Here is an 18,595-nt window from a genome sequence, read left to right as displayed (position 1 = left end):
GTTGCTTTCTCATTAACTTGGTTGAACAAGACTGAACTTGTGTTTCGTTTTTTTTAGGTATGCCAAGCTCCAAAATGTGCCTGCAGCAACAGCTCACAGAGTCTCCCAGGACGACTGCACGGAGCTGCGAAAGTAAGTCTGCTGCAACCGTCAGCGTCAAGCTGCCAACAGCTGGGGGGCTGTTTCTGCAGCAGTCTGATAAAACACAGTTCATGAACTGATAAAAATGGAATCAATCACACAAAAAAAACACTATTAAACACACAAGCTTTTATTTCTCTCTCTAGTTTCAGTTTTACTATAACTGGTCATTAGCATTCTTAGCATTGGTCCAGGACAAGGGGCTCCTCTGAAAATGTACTTTACTCTCTTAAATAGTTTGTTAAAATGTCTCAGCGAAACCCATGAATACGGAGGGCAGCTATCATGTCATCCCTGTTAGCAGCCTTTTAGCATGAATAAGTTAAGAACAGAGACATAAATACAGGATAGGAGGGCATGATGGTCCAGGATGAGTATTTGAGGTTCAGTCAAAGACAATGCAGGACATCAAAGTTTTGAACCTAGTCTTAAAGACGGTCTGATATCCTCTGGAGGTTTGTTCCAGCTCTGTGGTGCACAGTAACTAAATGCACTGTGGGAACAGTTAGCAGCTCTCTACCCGATGGCCTGAGAGGTGAGGAGGGTTCAGACGGTAAAAGTCAGTCAGAGATGTATTTTGGTCCTGAGTCATTGATAGATTTAGACACGAGCAGCAGTCTGTTCGAAGATACCTGAGAACTGCTCTGATGCGGTCAGTTTTCTTGGTCTTAAAAAGTCTTAAAAAGCTACGAATTCAGTTTCTTGTTCTTGGATTTAATTTACAAAAACCTTAAATATTTCCTCTTGTCTGCTGTAGATGTAAAAGTTGTTGTATATGATTGCGGGCTATCATCAGACACTACACACCTTTGAACTAAAGTAATTCTAGTCCATATTGTCCTTTCTGGTTTTCATAGTTAAGTCGGTGGAGCTGTGAAACCGGTAATAGATTTAATCCTATGTGGTATGAAAAAGGGCTGAAAAGTCTTGACTTGAACTCAACTGAACCCTGTAGAAACCCTGTCTTTGTAAGGATTCTAACAGCAGCAATACTAAGTTTAATAAGATTCATAATAACTTAAGCTTTCCTCACTTGGAGAATTTATTGTGCTTAAAATGTGGCCTCAGATGTATGATTTATATTTATTTTACCATTTATTTCATTGCATCTTTTATTTTCTTTGTGTCTGCGTGTTGCAGCACTGTTTCGTCCATCCTGGGCGCGTGGCTGGACCAGTACTCCGAGGACTTCTGGAGCCCTCCGAACTACGACTGCCTGCACCAGCTCCTGTCCTACCTTCACCTCCACTTCCCCGGCTCGGACCTGGAGCGCCGCGCCCGCAACCTGCTGGCCCACTTCCACCGCCGACAGCAGTGTGAGCCTGATCCTGAGGGTATGAAGGCAGGACAGGAGAGGGACAACAGGGCAGGGACTCCAGAATGGGGCTGTCCCGGTAGAAACTAAACTCGTGGTCCATTGGAAGATGTACCTACGAGAAGAATGCTAGATTTGTTTTTCCTGATGAGAATTTGATTATAATTAAGTGCAAACAGTTTGTCCTCATGAACAACTAGACATTTCCCACAGCTTTGTCGACGCAGTGTCAGTTCACATGTTGTAATGCGTGTAAAGAACAGTTTGGTTGTACAAGTGATAAGAACTCGTTGACAGTCCCTATCAGCACTCATGAGATAGAGCGAAATTTTCAAATCCTGTGGGGAGAAAAACAAACACCGAGGTCAAGGAGAGGAGGAGATGTTTTAAACAGCAGAAGTGCAGGAACCGTGTTTAGGTTGAGCCAATGTTGAGGCAGTGTTGTTTAAAAAAGCAATGTTTTTCATCTCTTCAGGGGAGCACATCGGCTGCCCTTTTGCCACGCAGGAAGAGAGTGGCTTTGAGGACGAGCTTCCTGCTTTTAGTTTCCTGTCATTTGACCCCATCATGGTCGCAGAGCAGTTCACGCTCATGGACGCGGTGAGGGTGTTTTCCTTTCCCTTATCAACAGATTTAGTCTCTGTCTGCCTCTGTTTACCTCTGCAGTCGCTCATCTCTAGAGATTCCCAGACATTCAAATCAATAAATGGTAGGACGGGTTCTTGGGTTCTGCAACCAATGATTAGTTTTGTTACGAGACATAATCTGCTAATTCTATTTTTGATTGAATTGTTTAGTCTTTAAAATGTCATAAACTTTCCTAAAGCTCAAGGTGAAAATGTCTTTGTTTATCTGACCAACAGTCAGAAATTATTCGTTAATTATCAAAATATTTTCTTATTATCTTTCTGTTGATCGACTTTTCAGCTTTACAGGTTTTACAGGAACAATAAACTGATGATATCAGGTTTTTAAAACAACAGTTTTCCTGTCAGAAGGCCAGTGCTTTTTTCTGTTTTAGCCCATTGACCTTAAATTGCTCGTACATCACTGCTGATCATTTGCCAAAGTTTACAATGAATATTTAGATTGATTTCCGACCTTTCGGGCAGCAATCAATTTTAGGGGATTTCTGTACCCATTGAAAATCTGTTTGCAGAGATCTGAGGCTGCTAATCCATCAAGGTGAAGATTTTTTTTTTCTCTTTTGTCAAAGTTGCTTTTTCTCGATGCAGTTTCAGCTGGGACTGTTTTGAAAACTCCGTTCGAAGACGAATTCATACTGTTGTATTCATATTTCACATCTCTGATTCCCTCTCTTTCCACCCAGGATCTGTTTAAGAAGGTGGTGCCGTACCACTGCCTGGGGGGGATTTGGTCTCAGCGGGATAAGAAGGGGAAAGAGCACCTGGCTCCCACCATCAGGGCCACTGTGGCCCAGTTCAACTCCGTCACCAACTGTGTCATCACCACCTGCCTGAGCAACCCGACGCTGAAGCCCAACCAGAGAGCCAGGCTGCTGGAGAGGTGGATAGACGTGGCTCGGGTGAGCAAGCACCATCCTTATGATTCGTTTATTTGCACTTGAAAATTATTTAATGAGATGTTTTGGGTTTTTATGAGATCTACCGTCACATCCAGTAGTTTGTGAAGAACAAAAGTAAACAGGGTCACGAAATAAAAACGTAACATAGTTTGTCTTATCTTTTCTGTGTTTTTTTTGACTGGATCATCGTGCCTGTTGTGTTCAGGAGTGTCGGATCCTGAAGAACTTCTCCTCGTTGCGTGCCATCCTATCCGCCCTTCAGTGCAACGCCATCCACCGCCTGAAGAGGACCTGGGAGGAAGTGTCACGGTAGGTTTACCCTCTCTCCTCTGTAAAAATCGCGTTGCTTTGAAGACCCAGGAGCACTATTGCACTGTAATTAGCCGCAGCAGGCTCCGTACATGTTGTCTGGCTCGTACTGAGTAACATTGACGGCAGAGGAACAGTTGGCTTTGGTTGGAGTTTAAAGGAGATTTTGTTATTTTTATTCTTCATGCACCGTTCTCCGCGTCGGTCCACAGGGAGAGCTTCCGCACCTTCCGCGAACTCTCCGAGATCTTCTCTGACGACAACAACTACTCCCTCAGCCGAGAGCTGCTGGTGAAGGTCAGTCACAGCCTCTCAACAGCACACACAGAAATGTTCAAGAAGCAGCACATAGGTTACTTTTACTTTGGTCAAAAGAACAGAACGGTTAAATTATAACTATTAGTCAAAAGCATGTTTTACCCACATTCTTTAAAATGTAAAAAATCTTCGGTGTTCATATTTGTAACTACGTGTCAAATGATAGGGTTGTTTTGAAGTATCTGGCTGATGCTCTTATTCAGAGTGATTTGAAACTCGTGCAACACAATGGGCTGATCCTGACGGTTGGACGGACGTGTTCACACGTCTGCTGGCCCACACTTGTGGCGGTGTGGACGAAATTTGGGCTCCATGAGGGCCCTCACAGCCGTGCAGATGTGAAAGTATAAATTTACCCACAGTAAGAAAGTTGACGGCTCAGTCTGGCAGACACAACGAACTGTCTCTGTGTCCCGTGAATGATGATTAGATGATAGGAGAGAGGAATAACAGCAAAAGAGACAAGGAGAGTTTCCCCCGAAGACAAGCATCTTCGTACCTATAGAGATAGAATTGTTTGCTTATGATCGGACTCTATTACATCTGTATAAGTTACATAACGTCGACATATGGCAGCTGACCAGATGGCAGCAGACTCTGTGACCTGTCCAATCAGTGGACTTCCTCACGTCTGTCTCACAACAGCTGCAGAGGAACATCCAGAGCAACATCCTGCGGGCCAGAACACCTCGTACCATGTTCTTTTGGATCCCAGTATCCACATATCAGTCATGGTGTCCTGGGTGAGCTCTGTGCAGTTGACAGGCGGCTGTAATCATTAAGGTGATTCATGGAGTGTAATGCAGAGAGCTGTTGACAGCTTCCGAGTGTTTTGCGGCTCGGACCGATGCGCCGGGTACAAGGACGCACAGAGAAATGTGACTGAACAGGAAATGAGACGCCAGATCCACATGTTCCATATACTGCTGTGTGAAAGTGAAATTTCAGCACAAACGAAGCATCACGAAATGTTACAATGATAAAAATGCTTTGTTTTTATTTAGCAGTATTAAGCAGGCGTGAACACATAAATATATCCGGTCACGTCAAAATTCTTACCTCTTCTGCTCTCTGAGTCATAGCTCAGTCAAATCTGAGCACACAGACATGATGCTTGTATTCTTAGCTTCAGTATGACCTACACTCTCAGGATATCAATATATCCCATGTCCATCACAAATACACACCCATAAATCTGCTTAGAAATCATGGAGACAAGACACGCCTTACAACCCCAGAACTTGCCCGGGAATCACCACATTTGATATTGGATTCTTATCTGAGTTTTACCTCACTGTGATGTAGTGACTTGACTTGTCAGGTATTTAATAGCCTAGATCCGCCAAAAACAGACAGTCCTTTCTGGTTATTACATCTAAACCTGTTCCTACTATAAATATCGGCGTTGTTATGTAAAATTACATTTACCACAATAGAGGACTTTATCCACATCGCCAACCCCTCTTACCTGATGCTCGGCGAAGACCAACCAAAACCGAAAAAACCTTGACTTCTCTATACTGACCGGGGCTCTCTGCCTCAAGCCCACTGGTTCCCACCCAAGACATTAATGTTTTGAAATGCGTCACAAATATATAGATTCGTTTTCCAGAAAAGCTCAGTAAATTCCTAAAACAGCTGCTCGCTTTAGTTTTTATCAACCAAACAGGAGGGAATAGAGCATTTGTTAGGGACTACTTTCAGCGGCGGATTCTCACACATTTTGTGCTGCAGTGAGTTTTTTGAGGCAGCGGGACGGTGTGTGTGTGTGTGTGTGTGTGGGACGGAGTCAGAATAAGCTACAGTGTGTGTGTGTTCATGGTGATGAAGGAAGGTGTCACCCAGTGCAACAGTGTGGCCCACTGATGTGTTTTTAATGGTTTTTGGGAACAATGGAGCTCTAAGGCTCAGAGGAAGAAGATGTATCAGGCTTTGGATGCACGCACTATACTTGGTAATAGGATATGTTCATTTTTGTTTTTTGGAATTTGTGGATATTAAGAAAATACAGAACATCACCAGATTTATCCATTAAAAAGCCCTGATGAGGTGTAAATTGCAAACTGTATTGTACGTAGACACTAAATATCTTTTCAGTGTTTCCAAATAAAGACGAGATGGTGAATCTGTTATCACCTATTTCTAAAGCCTGAGACGTTTGCCAATGTGAGTGAACACACAGGGCCTCAGAGGGAATCCCGTCTGACGTCACAGGGAGGAACCTTTGGCAGGTGAAGATAACAGCTCTGGTCTGAAGCCCGTGTAAATGAACTCCTCAGGGCGTCACCTCTCTCTCTCGCTCTATCTGCTCAGGCCAGGTTGCGTTCACTCGACTCAACCAGCTTGAGTTACACGGGGCTGCGGAAGGCCTCTCAGGGTTACATCACTCTGAGGAATGTGACTGGGAAGGCTCAGAGTTGGATTTTCTCCCACTTTTTCTCTGACATTACTCAGACGTCTTTTGTTGCTGAAATTCAGCAACAACAAAAAAAAATGTGGTCACAGTTATGTTCATTTTCATTCTTTCTATTTACAGAAAATGCTTTTTACTCATCTGAAAATTCAACTAACGTTCGGTCAAATTGGTACTCATTTACTTTCATGCACTTTTGGGGCCATGAAAAGCATTTTAAGAAGTAAAACAGAGAGACCAACAAAAATCCACAATCTCTGATTAGAAAGAAAACGTGCCTCGCTGAGTCACTTTATTTTACAGGTTTGGTTTGTGGTGGAAATATGTTTGTAAGTACAACTGGTGAAAGTTTAGAGGATGGAGTGTGTTTTATCACAAATCTAAGGAATTTCCACTGTGGCTGCAAACTACAGGTCAGCGCGCAGTTCGACCAGTATACAGCATGAACATCACTTAAATGAATGGCTTACTGATCACCAAGCAGATGTATAACGTGTGGCAGCTCAAAGTCGTGAGGAATCAAAATACAGAATAGAAACTCGGATACGTCTGTTAATGAGCTATTTTCACTTACTGACTACGTAATAATTTCCTATTTTTTTCTTAAAAACCCAAATGTATGAAGCTAATTCTTAATAACTGTTGCAGATAACACTCAGTGTGTCAATAACACACTGGCCTGTCTTTGAAATATCTTAGTAATTAAACGCTACATTTTAGGAAATTGTGAGGAAAGTTTCCATTAAATTAGCTTGAAAATATGGGACCTGTAAAGTGTTACCTGTTGTTCTTATTGAGATGTGTCTGGGATGTTTGCAGGTAAAAACGCCCTATAGGTGAATTACGGGAACCTTTTACACAGGATTTGAGGAGCTGCAGTTCAGCTTTACATGTGTTTAACAAGGATGGACTGACGGCCTGTTTGTTATTATTCTTTAGGAGGGCACTTCTAAGTTTGCAACTTTGGAAATCAACCCCAAGCGAGCGCAGAGAAGACACCAACAGCAGAGAGACCTGGTGAGTCCACGGAACAAAAACACAGGGGTATCTCTTAAATGAGTGGTAAAATAAACCAAATCAAATCTTTTATCTATCAGTGACCTGCACACCTGTAATCCTGGCAGCTGCCTCCTGCTGCGGGCACTAAACATCAGACATTTTGTGCCAACAGCTCCATCTGCTGGCAAGTGAAGTCACTGCAATTTGTTCAGTTCACGGGTGAACACAATGTTCGACTCTTTTGGCAGTTAGTTGTACTTATTTCATATTCACCAAAAGTTTTTTTAATTACAAAGAGGGGAAACGGTAACTCTTTTTACTTAGTTTGAAAAATTTCCAAGAGAATTTTTAGTTTTCTTGTTACTCTGCATTTACAAAGTGTCTGTCGAGGGTTGTGGTCTCGCTCGGCCTCCATGGTGACCTCCACTGATTTTCCCTCTGTGAACAGGGAGTGATGCAGGGGACCATTCCTTACCTGGGGACCTTTTTGACAGACCTGGTGATGATGGACACTGCCATGAAGGATTACACTGAGGTCAGACTCCTGCGTAGCACGAGCTGATACCATGATAACTTGTTTTCTCCAAATTTTTTTTTACATTTTAAATAACATTCACTCATGGTTTTTTTTCCTTCTTTTTAGGGTGGTCTCATCAACTTTGAGAAGAGAAGAAAGGTAAAGTAAACCTTTTTGTTTGGGTTTAATTACCTAACGACCATAGCAGAACAAAGGTCACAGAATTTTTTGTGCAGTAAGAAATTAAAACTACTAAACTCAGAAACAAGATTTGAAAATATTTGTGCAGGTTACCTAAAAGTAAATCTCAAAAAGGCCTATAGGAAATCATCTCTCAGCTCAGAACAGACAAAAACAAATCAGGCAAATTAAAATCTGCTAATTTGAGCTAATTCCTTTTCTTACCTGTTTCCTGATCTGCTCTCTACCCGCAGGAGTTTGAGGTGATTGCTCAGATCAAACTGCTCCAGTTGGCCTCCAACAACTACAGTTTCACTCAGGACAGCCACTTCAGAGAGTGGTTCGCAGGCGTGGAGAAACTCAGCGAGGCAGAGAGGTCAGTCGGTCGGCTCATACTCGGCCATTTTATTCAGTGGTGCTGCTGCTGCTGTTAGGCCTCTGTCTACAGGGTAGGATCACAACATTAAAGTTCAGGGTCATCAACACTCAGATTTGTGTCTGAGGTGAAAGAAGTTATTACCTCAAAAAGGTGATGGTGACCATGAACTGAAGCAGCTGAATTCAGGGCGAATCAGGACCAAAATAACAAATAATACAATCTATTGCCTGACTCACCAAGATAAAAGACTTCCACTATCTATTCTCACATTAAAAAATACAGTTATGATTAAATAAATGAGATGTACACAAAGACACTCACATATGTACAAACACACTTTTATAGACACATTCTCTGATATACGTGAATCCAAGGGAAACAAGAGTTTGTCCAGGAGAGGTAGGAAGAAAAAAGCTTCTCCTAAGAACTCCAGGCAAAATAAACAGAGTTACATTAAATAAAAAATGATAAGGGATAGAAGGATCACTGCAAAATAAAGAAAACCAGGAAGAGACGCTCTAACTGGAAAGTTAATTATGTCTGGTTAAGATGATTCCCAAAAGCAAACAAAGATGATGAATGATCAACAACACAAAAGTTTGCTCTTCTGTGTCTAAATGAAAACTTAGCCACATCACCAGGGCATAAATGAAGATGAAGGTGTTCAGACTGTCTAGTAGGATATAAATGAAGGACTGAACCAGTTCGGACTAATTATGAAGAGTCATGGGTACCAGTGAGTGTTGAAATAAAATTTCATAAAAAAACATCCCAGTCATGTATGATTGTTGATGCTAAAGACAGTTAAGAGATTAAGATAAAGATGAGTTTGTGGTTCACGAAACCTGACTCCCGAGAATAAAGCAAAAACAGGAAAAATTGCAGCTCGCTCCTACAGCTTAATTACTGTTTACAAAATGTAATGACGGGCCTGGGTTAGGGCTAATGTGAGACTACACAACCAGGGGCTCCTTGAAGCGCAGGTCGACACGTCTCCCTATTTCTCAGCAAAAAAGCCGGACTCACCTGTTATCACTTCGTCACAGAGCGATTACACAGCACTGACAGGATGGCTGTTTAATAACTAGTTCGTCCTGTCTTATCCTTGAGATGAGTTCAAATGAGCATTGTCCTCATCCTGACTTCCTGTTCCCGCAGCTACAACCTGTCCTGTGAGATCGAGCCTCTGTCCGAGTCGGCCAGCAACACGCTCAGAGCCAAGAAGAACGGAGGAATCATGAAACGCTGGAGCGAGTAAGTGACAAGTGTCGATCAAAAGTGAGGTAGAGAACGCGCTGCTCAGAGAGGGACCGACATTTTGTTCTACATAAGCCGTATAACTCACGTTATACCATAACATTAAGCGATTTCATTTCAGGATGATTTTTTTCTGGAAATGGAAATATGACTCTTCCTCCTCTTATTATTTCATGTCCAGCCGGCAGCTGACGGAGGCCAGCTCCGGCGGCGCCGCAGGATCTCATTCCAAGTCCTTCGACCACTCACACTACAGACCGTACCAAGGGGGCGGGGGGGACAGCGGCGACGCTCTCAGCGTCACCTCCGTCAGCTCCAGCGGCTCAGACCTGGAGGACGTCAACGCCAGCTTCTTGTCCGACTCTCCTGAAGGACATGAGAGAAAGGTGAGGAAGAAAGATGTCACCGTGAAAATTTACAAGAATTAACGTATTTTATACTGAATACCAGCAAACGATACTGGTGATAACGTGGTCGGATTATTAGTGGATTCCACCGATGTGTGTTGTGTGTGTGTGTGTGTGTGTGTGTGTGTTTGTTTGTTTTTGACTTTGTGTTGGTCAGGTAACCATATGCATTTTCCAGAGCCTTTACTTTAACCTGTGCGGTTAAATTTAGCTGCTTCACACCTCCTGTGTGGCTGTTTGGTGATGCTTTCTGGGTTTGTTTGTTTTTTATTTTTCACTTTTCTAGACGTCAACTCCTTCGGTGAAACTTACCGTCTCTGCTTTGGGGAGAGAAGCTCCAGCAGCAGATACAACGTCAACGGTAACTTGTTTTACTTTTTTATTTACGTTTTTATCCTTGATCAGATACGGTATGTCTATAGATGGCACCGTGACAACACACAAACCATATTCAACTGTAATTAAATTTGCTCTTGAGTGTTTGATACATCTGTCTGACACATCTGTCACCCTGGGTAGAGTCTGAAATGTCCTAACAACTATTAGATGGATTGCTACGAAATCTTTCGCAGATATTTGTGGTCCCCAGAGGATGAGTCCCACTGACTTTGGTGACTGACTTGACTTTTTTATGTTGTGCCACCAGCTCATCAAATTTCCCACTCTTTCATGTTAGCATGCCAACAAGCTAACAATGCAAAATAAACCTGACTTTAGCACGGTCTGAATATTGGTGCTGCTGAACCGATTACTCAATTAAACAATTAGTTGACTGAGAGAAAATGAATCGACCCGGCAAAGCAAAAATACTAAATATTATTTGGTTGCAGCTTCTGAAATGCTTCTGTTTTTTAACATTGCAAATTAATGTTCTTTGGGTTTTGGAAAAAACAAGTCATGAAGCTGTCACCTTTAGGTTCTGTGACATTTTGATGGGAATTTTTCACAGTTGTCTGATATTTTAGCGTCTAAAGCATAATCGGTAAAGCAGTACACAATTTAGTCCCATTAAAATGGGGGATATGGTGAAAAAGGAGGCAGCGAGGCAGAGATATCCTGACTTTTAGTCCCTACTATGGATCAAGTTAGAAAAACGCTGAATCCTACATTTCCCATCACGCAACTAGGTATCATCTCATTACTAGACCCTCCCTGCTCCGTAAAAGCCCGGTTTCTTCAAACTCCACAGCCCCAGTTTCCAGTGCAGGCTTTCTGTTAGACATCAGACATTATACAACAGTTTTAACAGACTGAGTAGAACTCGTGACAAGTAAACTAATCTTTAGATGGAAAACTGGCTGATTGCCTCTTTAATCACAAAAGTAATTTGATTCCCATAATGGAAAGCTGAGCACTTCCTCTGTTCTCCTCCTTTTCAGTTCTGGGAGTGCACGTCTCTGTCGTCTCTGGACACTTCCGGGATGGGCTCCAGCTCCGGCTCGGCCTCCGGCTCCAGCAGCGCCTCCTCCTCCTCCGTCTCCTCCTCCACCCCGCTGTCGGCCTCCCGCTCACACAAGCGCTCGGTGTCGGCGGTGTCGAACTACTCGACCCTGTCGCTGCCGCTGTACAACCAGCAGGTCGACGACTGCTGCATCATCAGGGTCAGCCTAGATGTGGAGAACGGCAACATGTACAAGAGCATCCTGGTGAGCAAACCGAGCGTGTTGATTCTTTAGTGGGATTAATCAAAAGATCATTTTAAAAATCTATAGATTTGTTCCAATTTTGTTTCACTTACATTTTTACCGGCAAAAGATTTGCAACGTTAAAAAATCTCAGTAACGAACAACAAAAACCGTTTGGGAAAGTCAATCACATTTTTTCCATCAGTTAAACTGATGAGTCCCATTTTTCTTCCAGTTGTGCTTCTTGTGGTCTCGAGATATGTGTCAGTTTTTCTGTAGATTTGTCTCAGTTAACAAATTGAGATTAAACGTCGAGACTTGATTGTCCCTTGATTCAGGTGACGAGTCAAGACAAGACTCCAGTCGTCATCAGGAAGGCCATGATCAAACACAACCTGGAGCGAGAGAAGACGGAGGACTACGAGCTGATGCAGAAAATCTCTGAGGACAAAGGTAGACGCTAAAAACCACACACGGCGTTGAAGAATTGTGCTACAGAGTCTGAAGGCCACAGGTCCCAGCAAAGTGTTGTGTTTCAGGGCTGAGATTGTGCCGTTTCACTGCGTGAAGCTTCAGGCCTGGGTGGTGTTTGTACGTAACTGAAATATTTATGAAAGAAGCAGAAAATTCAGGACAGGGTCAGGATTTTTTGGTTCCTTTACAGTTGGAGTTTCGGATCCAACGCACCAGTCTGTAAGACTTTCTGGTCTAGGAAATTTGTCGAGATTGTCACCAAATGTATCTTTTAGAGAAGTCTCTAAGACTAAGAGGTCTCTCTTTAGAGAAGTCTCTCTCCTTTTCTCTCCCACTGTGCCAATCGTCTGTATCCGTGGGTTTGGGCCTTGGAATTTCGGCCGTACCAGTTGGATTCAGTCAAGTTTTAAATACTCAGGTGTGGTCTGAGTTCAGGTCTGAGTTTTAGACTTGTGCAGTGCTCAAGATCTGGCCCGGGATGTTGGTTAAGTCTCTGTGAACATACACGTATTTTTATTTGAAGGGAGGAATCTTTTAAATGAAAATGTCTTTGTTCCGGAAGAGATCAGTTGTTGCCAAGAACATGAAATTTTGTCACAGGTTTCCCCTTTTTTGTCGTTGTTGCAGCTGTGCAAGGGAGGAATCGGAATCTGATACCAGATTTGTTTTTTCCATATGAAGCCTGTTATCAGTTGGATATATCAATCTGCACCAACCCTGGAAAAAAAGGGCATTTACCCCCGACACAAACGTTTTTTGTTATTGTGGCCATTTCTACCAGATTGGTTTTGACCGACTCTGTGTTGTTCCTTCTCTCTCTCGCCTCTCCTCTCCTCTGTAGAGCTGCGGATCCCCGACAATGCCAACGTCTTCTACGCCATGAACTCCACTGCCAACTACGACTTTGTGCTGAAGAAGCGTGGCTTGGCTCGGCCGGTGCGGGCCAAGAACGTGGCCAGTTCGACGCTACCGCGCATGAAACAGAAGGGACTGAAAATCGCTAAAGGGATCTTCTGAGGAGATGTGCACCGCCTCCTGCCTCCCTTCACCCCCCTGACCCTCTCTGGTCTCCTCTCCTCAGAAGAAACATTTCTGTTTTCGCCTGTCGGAGGGAAACTAACCTGAAGTATCTGAGTTTTGGTTTGGACAAAGACTTGAGATGCCAGAGGAGAAATGACCAAGCAGCCTGTCTGTGAACTAGCAGGAAGCAGAGGAGCACCTTAGCACTTAGTAACAGCTGTCGTGTCACCAGGACCATCCGAAGATTTTCAGAGGCCGAGTTCGTCGCAGGAAACGCCCACGTAGAAGCTGTTTCTGTGATGCTGCAAGTTCATGAAAGCAAAGGAACACGTTAGTGGGGAAAGACAGCTGCGCTGGGGTCGGGCACTGCTGCTTGGTGGCGGAACTAGTCGAACTCTCCACCAGCGTAATGTGACTGGTTGTGTCGGCTTGGGGAAAAGCAGATCCATTTCATTTCCTGGTCCATTACCTTTTGTTTACATTTTAACAGCAACACCTGGTCCGCTCTCAGAAATTATTGTTCGAGCCTCTCGCTCACGAGAGGATTTTTGCACCTTCGAGAAAACACTTTTTTAATCCCTCAGCAGCCTTTATCCCTGTATTTTCCTCCGCAGGCTTCATGCACGCCCCCTCCTGGCATGGAGTGTACATACATGAACGACCCGAAGCCACGGTGTGCTCGCACAGATGTGTGCACCAGCCGGGCGCTCAGATGTGTTTCTATTTTTTCAGGGAACTTTTGCCGTCAGCGTGCCGCCGCCTTCACCGTCTCGCCCCAGGGTTCCTGATGTCGACGGCGTCTCTGGGACCGCAGCGCTGTGCGTTTGGCTCTCCGCTCTCGGACGCTGGCTCTCATGTCGGCTTTTTAACACCAGCCACACTGACGTGGAGGAATCTGAACTCTTTTAACTTCTGAACGCTGCCATGTTACACAGAAAAAAAAAACGAAAGGTGAAGCGGTCTGAGATGGAGTCATGGTAGTGGGCAGAGCCATGAATCACATGCCACTCTTTCCTTGTTTTGTTTTTTTTTCTTTTTTAATGAATCGTAACCACTACACCATGACGGACGTGGCAGTCCTGTGATGGCGCTTGACTGGGACAGTTTCTGAGAGGAGAACAAGTGAGCTGAAAACAAAAACAACAACAACAAAAAGTGTAAATATCAATTAACGCCAACTGTGCAGTACAGCGCATTCTTTTGAAACGGACCATGAGATTTTGTTAGTAGACTCGTCGCGATATCAACACTTTTTTTCATTTTGCTTTGTACATTTTTCTGCATCTCTCTCTGCTCTGATTATGGTGCTGCTAATTATCTTTCTGAAGAGGTCGTACGAGCTGCACTTCACTGCTTTCACTACTTCCTGACCACCGGCCGCCACGTTGGAAGACGTCTGGAACATCTGTGATTCCCACTGAGTGAGATGTTAGCCATGTTTGCTGTTTTCAGAAAGTGACGTTTTTTTTTTTTTCAGCTTTCGAACAACAACCCATTTATGACAGGAAGAGAAAAAAAAAATAGATGAAATGGGACAAAAAAGTTAGAGCTGAAATAATTAGTTGATTAATTGAATAGTGGATCAACATTTTCAAGCAAAAATTCAAACGTTTACTAGCTAAGAGTTCTTTCCTGTTCTTTCCTTCTTTCCTGTTGTATATGACAGGAGACGATAAAAATTGTTAATGGAAAATCAAAATTATTGGACACAAAGTATCATATAAGGGGTTTTCTTTGTTTTTTTTGCTTGAAAAATTTGGATCCAAACCATGAATTGATAATTGTCAGAATATTTCATTGTCTGATCCACTAATTTTTCAATCAACGAATTGTTTTAGCTCTATCCGTGAGTATTTGTTATTATTCCTCATTTTTCTTCAAATCTTTTCCCTTTATGGCAGGAATGGCCTTCCGTACACCAGCCTTAACAGGTTTTCTAAAAATACATCAATCATGTTTAAGATGATTCAAATTTGACCATAATAATAGCAAAGAAGTTAAAGTATTCATCATCTGTTAAACATGTATTCTATTGACGAAGCCTCTGTAGCAACATTTTGATCGTTCAAGCCACTAAAAGCTGCCATGAAATTCTTTCAGTGTTAGCAGCAGTGAAGGCTGGCCTACTGCATCCATTCAGTAGTATGCATTCAGATTCATTGTTTTATATTAGGATAGTCCCCCAAACTACTGCACTAGAGAAACTCTAGGGTACAATAGACAATTATTAGAATATCGGCTACATAAAATAAGCAACACGGCCAAGATATTCGGATTCCCGGGTTTCTTTCTGGCTGTGGTCAGTGAGGACAAAAAGACAATATTCGAAGTTTTCTGTAAAGGCAAACTGATATTTTAGTTTAACCCGGGACCAGACCACTGCACGGGAAGAAGCGATAGACTGTGGTCTAGTCTCTTCCAACACGGCGGCTCATCCCTCGTGTTCACCGGTAACCACTTTTCCAAATGTGCCACGACAGGCCTGTGTGTTTGAGACGCGCCAAACGAGTCCTGCGGATGTATCCTGCAGGATGTTTTCTCGCCGCGTCAGCTGTGGTTTACGTGCCGGCGATGACAGCACAGTGTTTCCTCTCTGGGCTCTGACTCAGAGTAGGTGTGGAAAAGACGGATTTTTGATGATTTGAGCGTTTGGAGAACGAGTCAAAAAATTGTCAGAATACAGAAAAGCTCCCTAAACTGTGGAGCGGGAAGAGATTTTGAGTGAGGCCGTGCGTAGGTGTCCAGATGAACGACGACGAGGGAGCAAACTGTTGTCTCTGTGCTGTCCTCGAATCTGTTGCGTTTAAAGGAAAAATCCAACCTAACAACATCCTATCACTGTTTAAATAGACGTTTTTGGATGATGTACTTTCCATTTTCGGAGGATCACATTTCTTTCATTCCTATGGATATGAAGTGACATCACAGCGAGATATTTCTAACAGCTGCAAAACTTCAACATTCATGTTAAAGGGCTTCTTTTTCTGGATTGTGCACAGTTTCTCTTCTGCTTGCACACAACAGTCACTGCCAAATGATCCGTTTTTCGACCATTGGCTAAGCCCCAACCCCTTTTATTTGCTGTGTCCGTCGAGCTCAGGCACATATGTAGATCAAAAGCTAACGTGGGCAGATTCACCATCAAAATTCTTTGATTCGATTTCCGAAACAGTGGCTGAGTAGTCAAATTACAGAGAGCTTCACACAGGGCACCAGATGAAAATCACAGTCGTTAGATATTATGACAACAAGGTGAAACCGATTCCAGAGTTAAAAGTAGATAAAAACTGAAATAAAAAGGAATGTAAAGACTCAAAAAAGACCGTGACAGGATAAAAGTATGTTAGAAGATGTCACTGACGCAGGTTGTTCCGGAGCCTCGGGGCCCTTTGGATCTCAGCCGGGCCTCTGGAGCAGATAAAGTGGAAATAGAGAAACAGGATTGTTCTTGTACTGGAAAGTAACCTAAGAGCTCTTAGTCTTGATATTACAGGTATGATAAGGAAAGATTTAATGTATTGTAATTTTGTCCGGACATATCCATGTTTGGCTGCTTAGCCTACATATACTTACTCGTTTTTTCCCAGTTTAACGTTACAAGAGAAAACACTTTGAGGTCGCGTACGCTTCCAGTGTTTAAAACCCTTCTTTAGACTTCGGGAAAGGCTAACAAAGACTAGAGCATCTCTGTCACTACAACTCCGTGCTAATCGTGCTAATCCAAAACTGCCGTGATGGGGGAAGGGGTTGAGCAAACCGTCAATTTGATCAACAGCCAAATCTTCACACCCTTTCTGCTGTTGCACAGCATTCTGGGAAATGTAGGACATCACTCATTCAGGGAAAGAGAGCTCACAAAAAAGACTTTATGACTAAATATCGAAGGTTGGATTTTTCCTGATGAGTTGTTCATATCACAGCAACAAAACACTAAATTCGCCTGGGTTGCGCTTCAACCACGTACTGCCTTTTTTGTTCTGTTGTTATTTTCACGTGCATGAAGTTCATAATTCTCTTAACGATCAAATGAATGAAGCACCAAAAAAAAAAAAAAAAAAACCCTGCGAAAGCAATATGGTGATGAGCGGCAGGAAGCACGTCGTCCGGCTGTCGTTCGTGCCACTGTGGCACGAAATCCCTCGCTGTTGAACACTGTGACCTTCGACCCTTTCACTTTGCCCTCTCTGCCTGTTGATCGGCGCGTCACGTCGAGCACTGTGAACTAAAAAATAGCGTCTCGCATCCCCTTAACGGTGTCGTAGTGAACGTCCGCCCTTCGCTCCCCCGGTGGGCGAGCAGCGAAGGCAGCAGGCTTGACCCTACATGTGCCAAAAATAACAAGGAAAGAGAGAAAAAAAAGGTTTTAACAGATGAGTCCTCTGCCTTCCGCAGTGAAAAAAATCAAGTTTGTATGTTTACTGTTGTCGCATTTTTCTGGAAAACAAAAAAGGGTGAGAACACTATGAAAAAAAAAATTCTGGACCCTTTGCCCTGTGGAGAATTAGACTGTTGTCTGAGAAACTTGAAGCAAAGATGTTTGTCAGGAGCAGCAGATGACGCTGTTGTAGAAACTCCACCTTCACGGATTTAACAACCCATTTTTTTTCTTTTCATGTTTATGTGTCTCTGAGGATCAAACAGCTCTGCCATCAAAATCAGCAGCTTTCTAACCATAAACCGGGCTTTCGTTCCAAACAAACTCTACACGTGAAGTAGTAAATTTGTGGCTGGGTTGTTTGAAGGAAACGAAGAACCTTGCACGCTGTCGACGGCTCGCGCTCACTTTATTAACCAAGTTTCGGTCACGAAATGTTGTTTCGACAGTGTGGTGAGTTTTTGACCCCCGAATGCTTCACCAAGAAAAACTCTACTTAGTTTAAACTGTTAACTTCTTGAATATTGTATATATTTCCTCCAACTGGTGGTCAACACTTAACACCCGATATTTTTTCTTGCTCCTTTTTTCTGGATGTTTCAGGGATGAAAACCACTTAAAAAACCACTTTATCTCTGGTGAACGCCCAACAGGGAGTTACGCAAACATTCATCCACACGGCGCAGAGCAGTTTATTTTTTCTGTTGGAGTATTTAGACATTTGCTGTCTGTGTTATATAAGGGTTCCTCCTCCATTCTTTCATAGCAGCTGGACCTCGAATGCACCACGGTATCTGTAAAAAGCAAATAAAGGTGTTCTGGTGTCTCCTATTTGATGACACACATTGACCATAGATAATGGTCGCGAAATCTGCTATGGCCCTTTTTTCCTTATTGCCAAGAAACGCTGCAGCTGAGCATTATCTGTCGCAGATGGCCCCTAGCTGATTCAGATTCCCGAGTAAGACGAATTTCCTAAAAGGGTAGGCTGGCACCATTCTTTATTTTCCTTATCGTCAACAAATCCCAAGAAAAGACGCAAAGTAACTATTAGTAAGGGACTTGGTAATATGGCTTGTTGGAACGTTAATCAGATCATTACAAAGTGACGCAAAACAAGTGAAAAAATGGAAACAAAACAGGCAGAAAGATGCAAAAGGACTGCGAGGAGAGACAAAATAAGTATGACTCAACGCTAAATTACTACACAGACAGGCAGAGCGACCACGTGGACAAAAAGCAAGTAAAAATACACACACAATAACCACCAAGCATAAAAAGAGTGTCTTTCAATCTGTGGCTCTTGCTCCTCGTGTACAA

General features: G+C 43.1%; 1 protein-coding gene across 4 annotated transcripts in view; it reads left to right on the top strand.

Annotated features, from left to right (window-relative positions):
* LOC120805828 (ral guanine nucleotide dissociation stimulator-like) overlaps positions 1–16,959 on the top strand; it is a 59,713-nt gene extending 42,754 nt beyond the window's left edge. For 3 of the 4 annotated variants that reach the window (XM_040156437.1, XM_040156436.1, XM_040156435.1), the window contains exons 3-18: positions 58–132; positions 1,282–1,475; positions 1,932–2,056; positions 2,787–3,002; positions 3,208–3,311; positions 3,524–3,608; positions 6,982–7,059; positions 7,490–7,576; positions 7,685–7,717; positions 7,993–8,114; positions 9,276–9,371; positions 9,556–9,760; positions 10,068–10,142; positions 11,161–11,427; positions 11,745–11,859; positions 12,722–12,897. In XM_040156437.1, the coding sequence (XP_040012371.1) occupies positions 58–132; positions 1,282–1,475; positions 1,932–2,056; positions 2,787–3,002; positions 3,208–3,311; positions 3,524–3,608; positions 6,982–7,059; positions 7,490–7,576; positions 7,685–7,717; positions 7,993–8,114; positions 9,276–9,371; positions 9,556–9,760; positions 10,068–10,142; positions 11,161–11,427; positions 11,745–11,859; positions 12,722–12,897 (2,053 nt within the window). Of the gene's footprint in view, positions 1–57; positions 133–1,281; positions 1,476–1,931; positions 2,057–2,786; positions 3,003–3,207; positions 3,312–3,523; positions 3,609–6,981; positions 7,060–7,489; positions 7,577–7,684; positions 7,718–7,992; positions 8,115–9,275; positions 9,372–9,555; positions 9,761–10,067; positions 10,143–11,160; positions 11,428–11,744; positions 11,860–12,721 lie in introns of all 4 variants that reach the window. The other variant, XM_040156434.1, reaches the window with a different exon arrangement.
* The last annotated feature ends 1,636 nt before the right edge of the window (positions 16,960–18,595 follow it).

This window comes from Xiphias gladius, chromosome 19 (genome assembly GCF_016859285.1).
Source record: "Xiphias gladius isolate SHS-SW01 ecotype Sanya breed wild chromosome 19, ASM1685928v1, whole genome shotgun sequence".
Classification (NCBI taxonomy): domain Eukaryota; kingdom Metazoa; phylum Chordata; class Actinopteri; order Istiophoriformes; family Xiphiidae; genus Xiphias; species Xiphias gladius.
The sequence above is the reverse complement of the archived record's forward strand: the minus strand, read 5'-3'. Positions and strand labels throughout refer to the sequence as shown.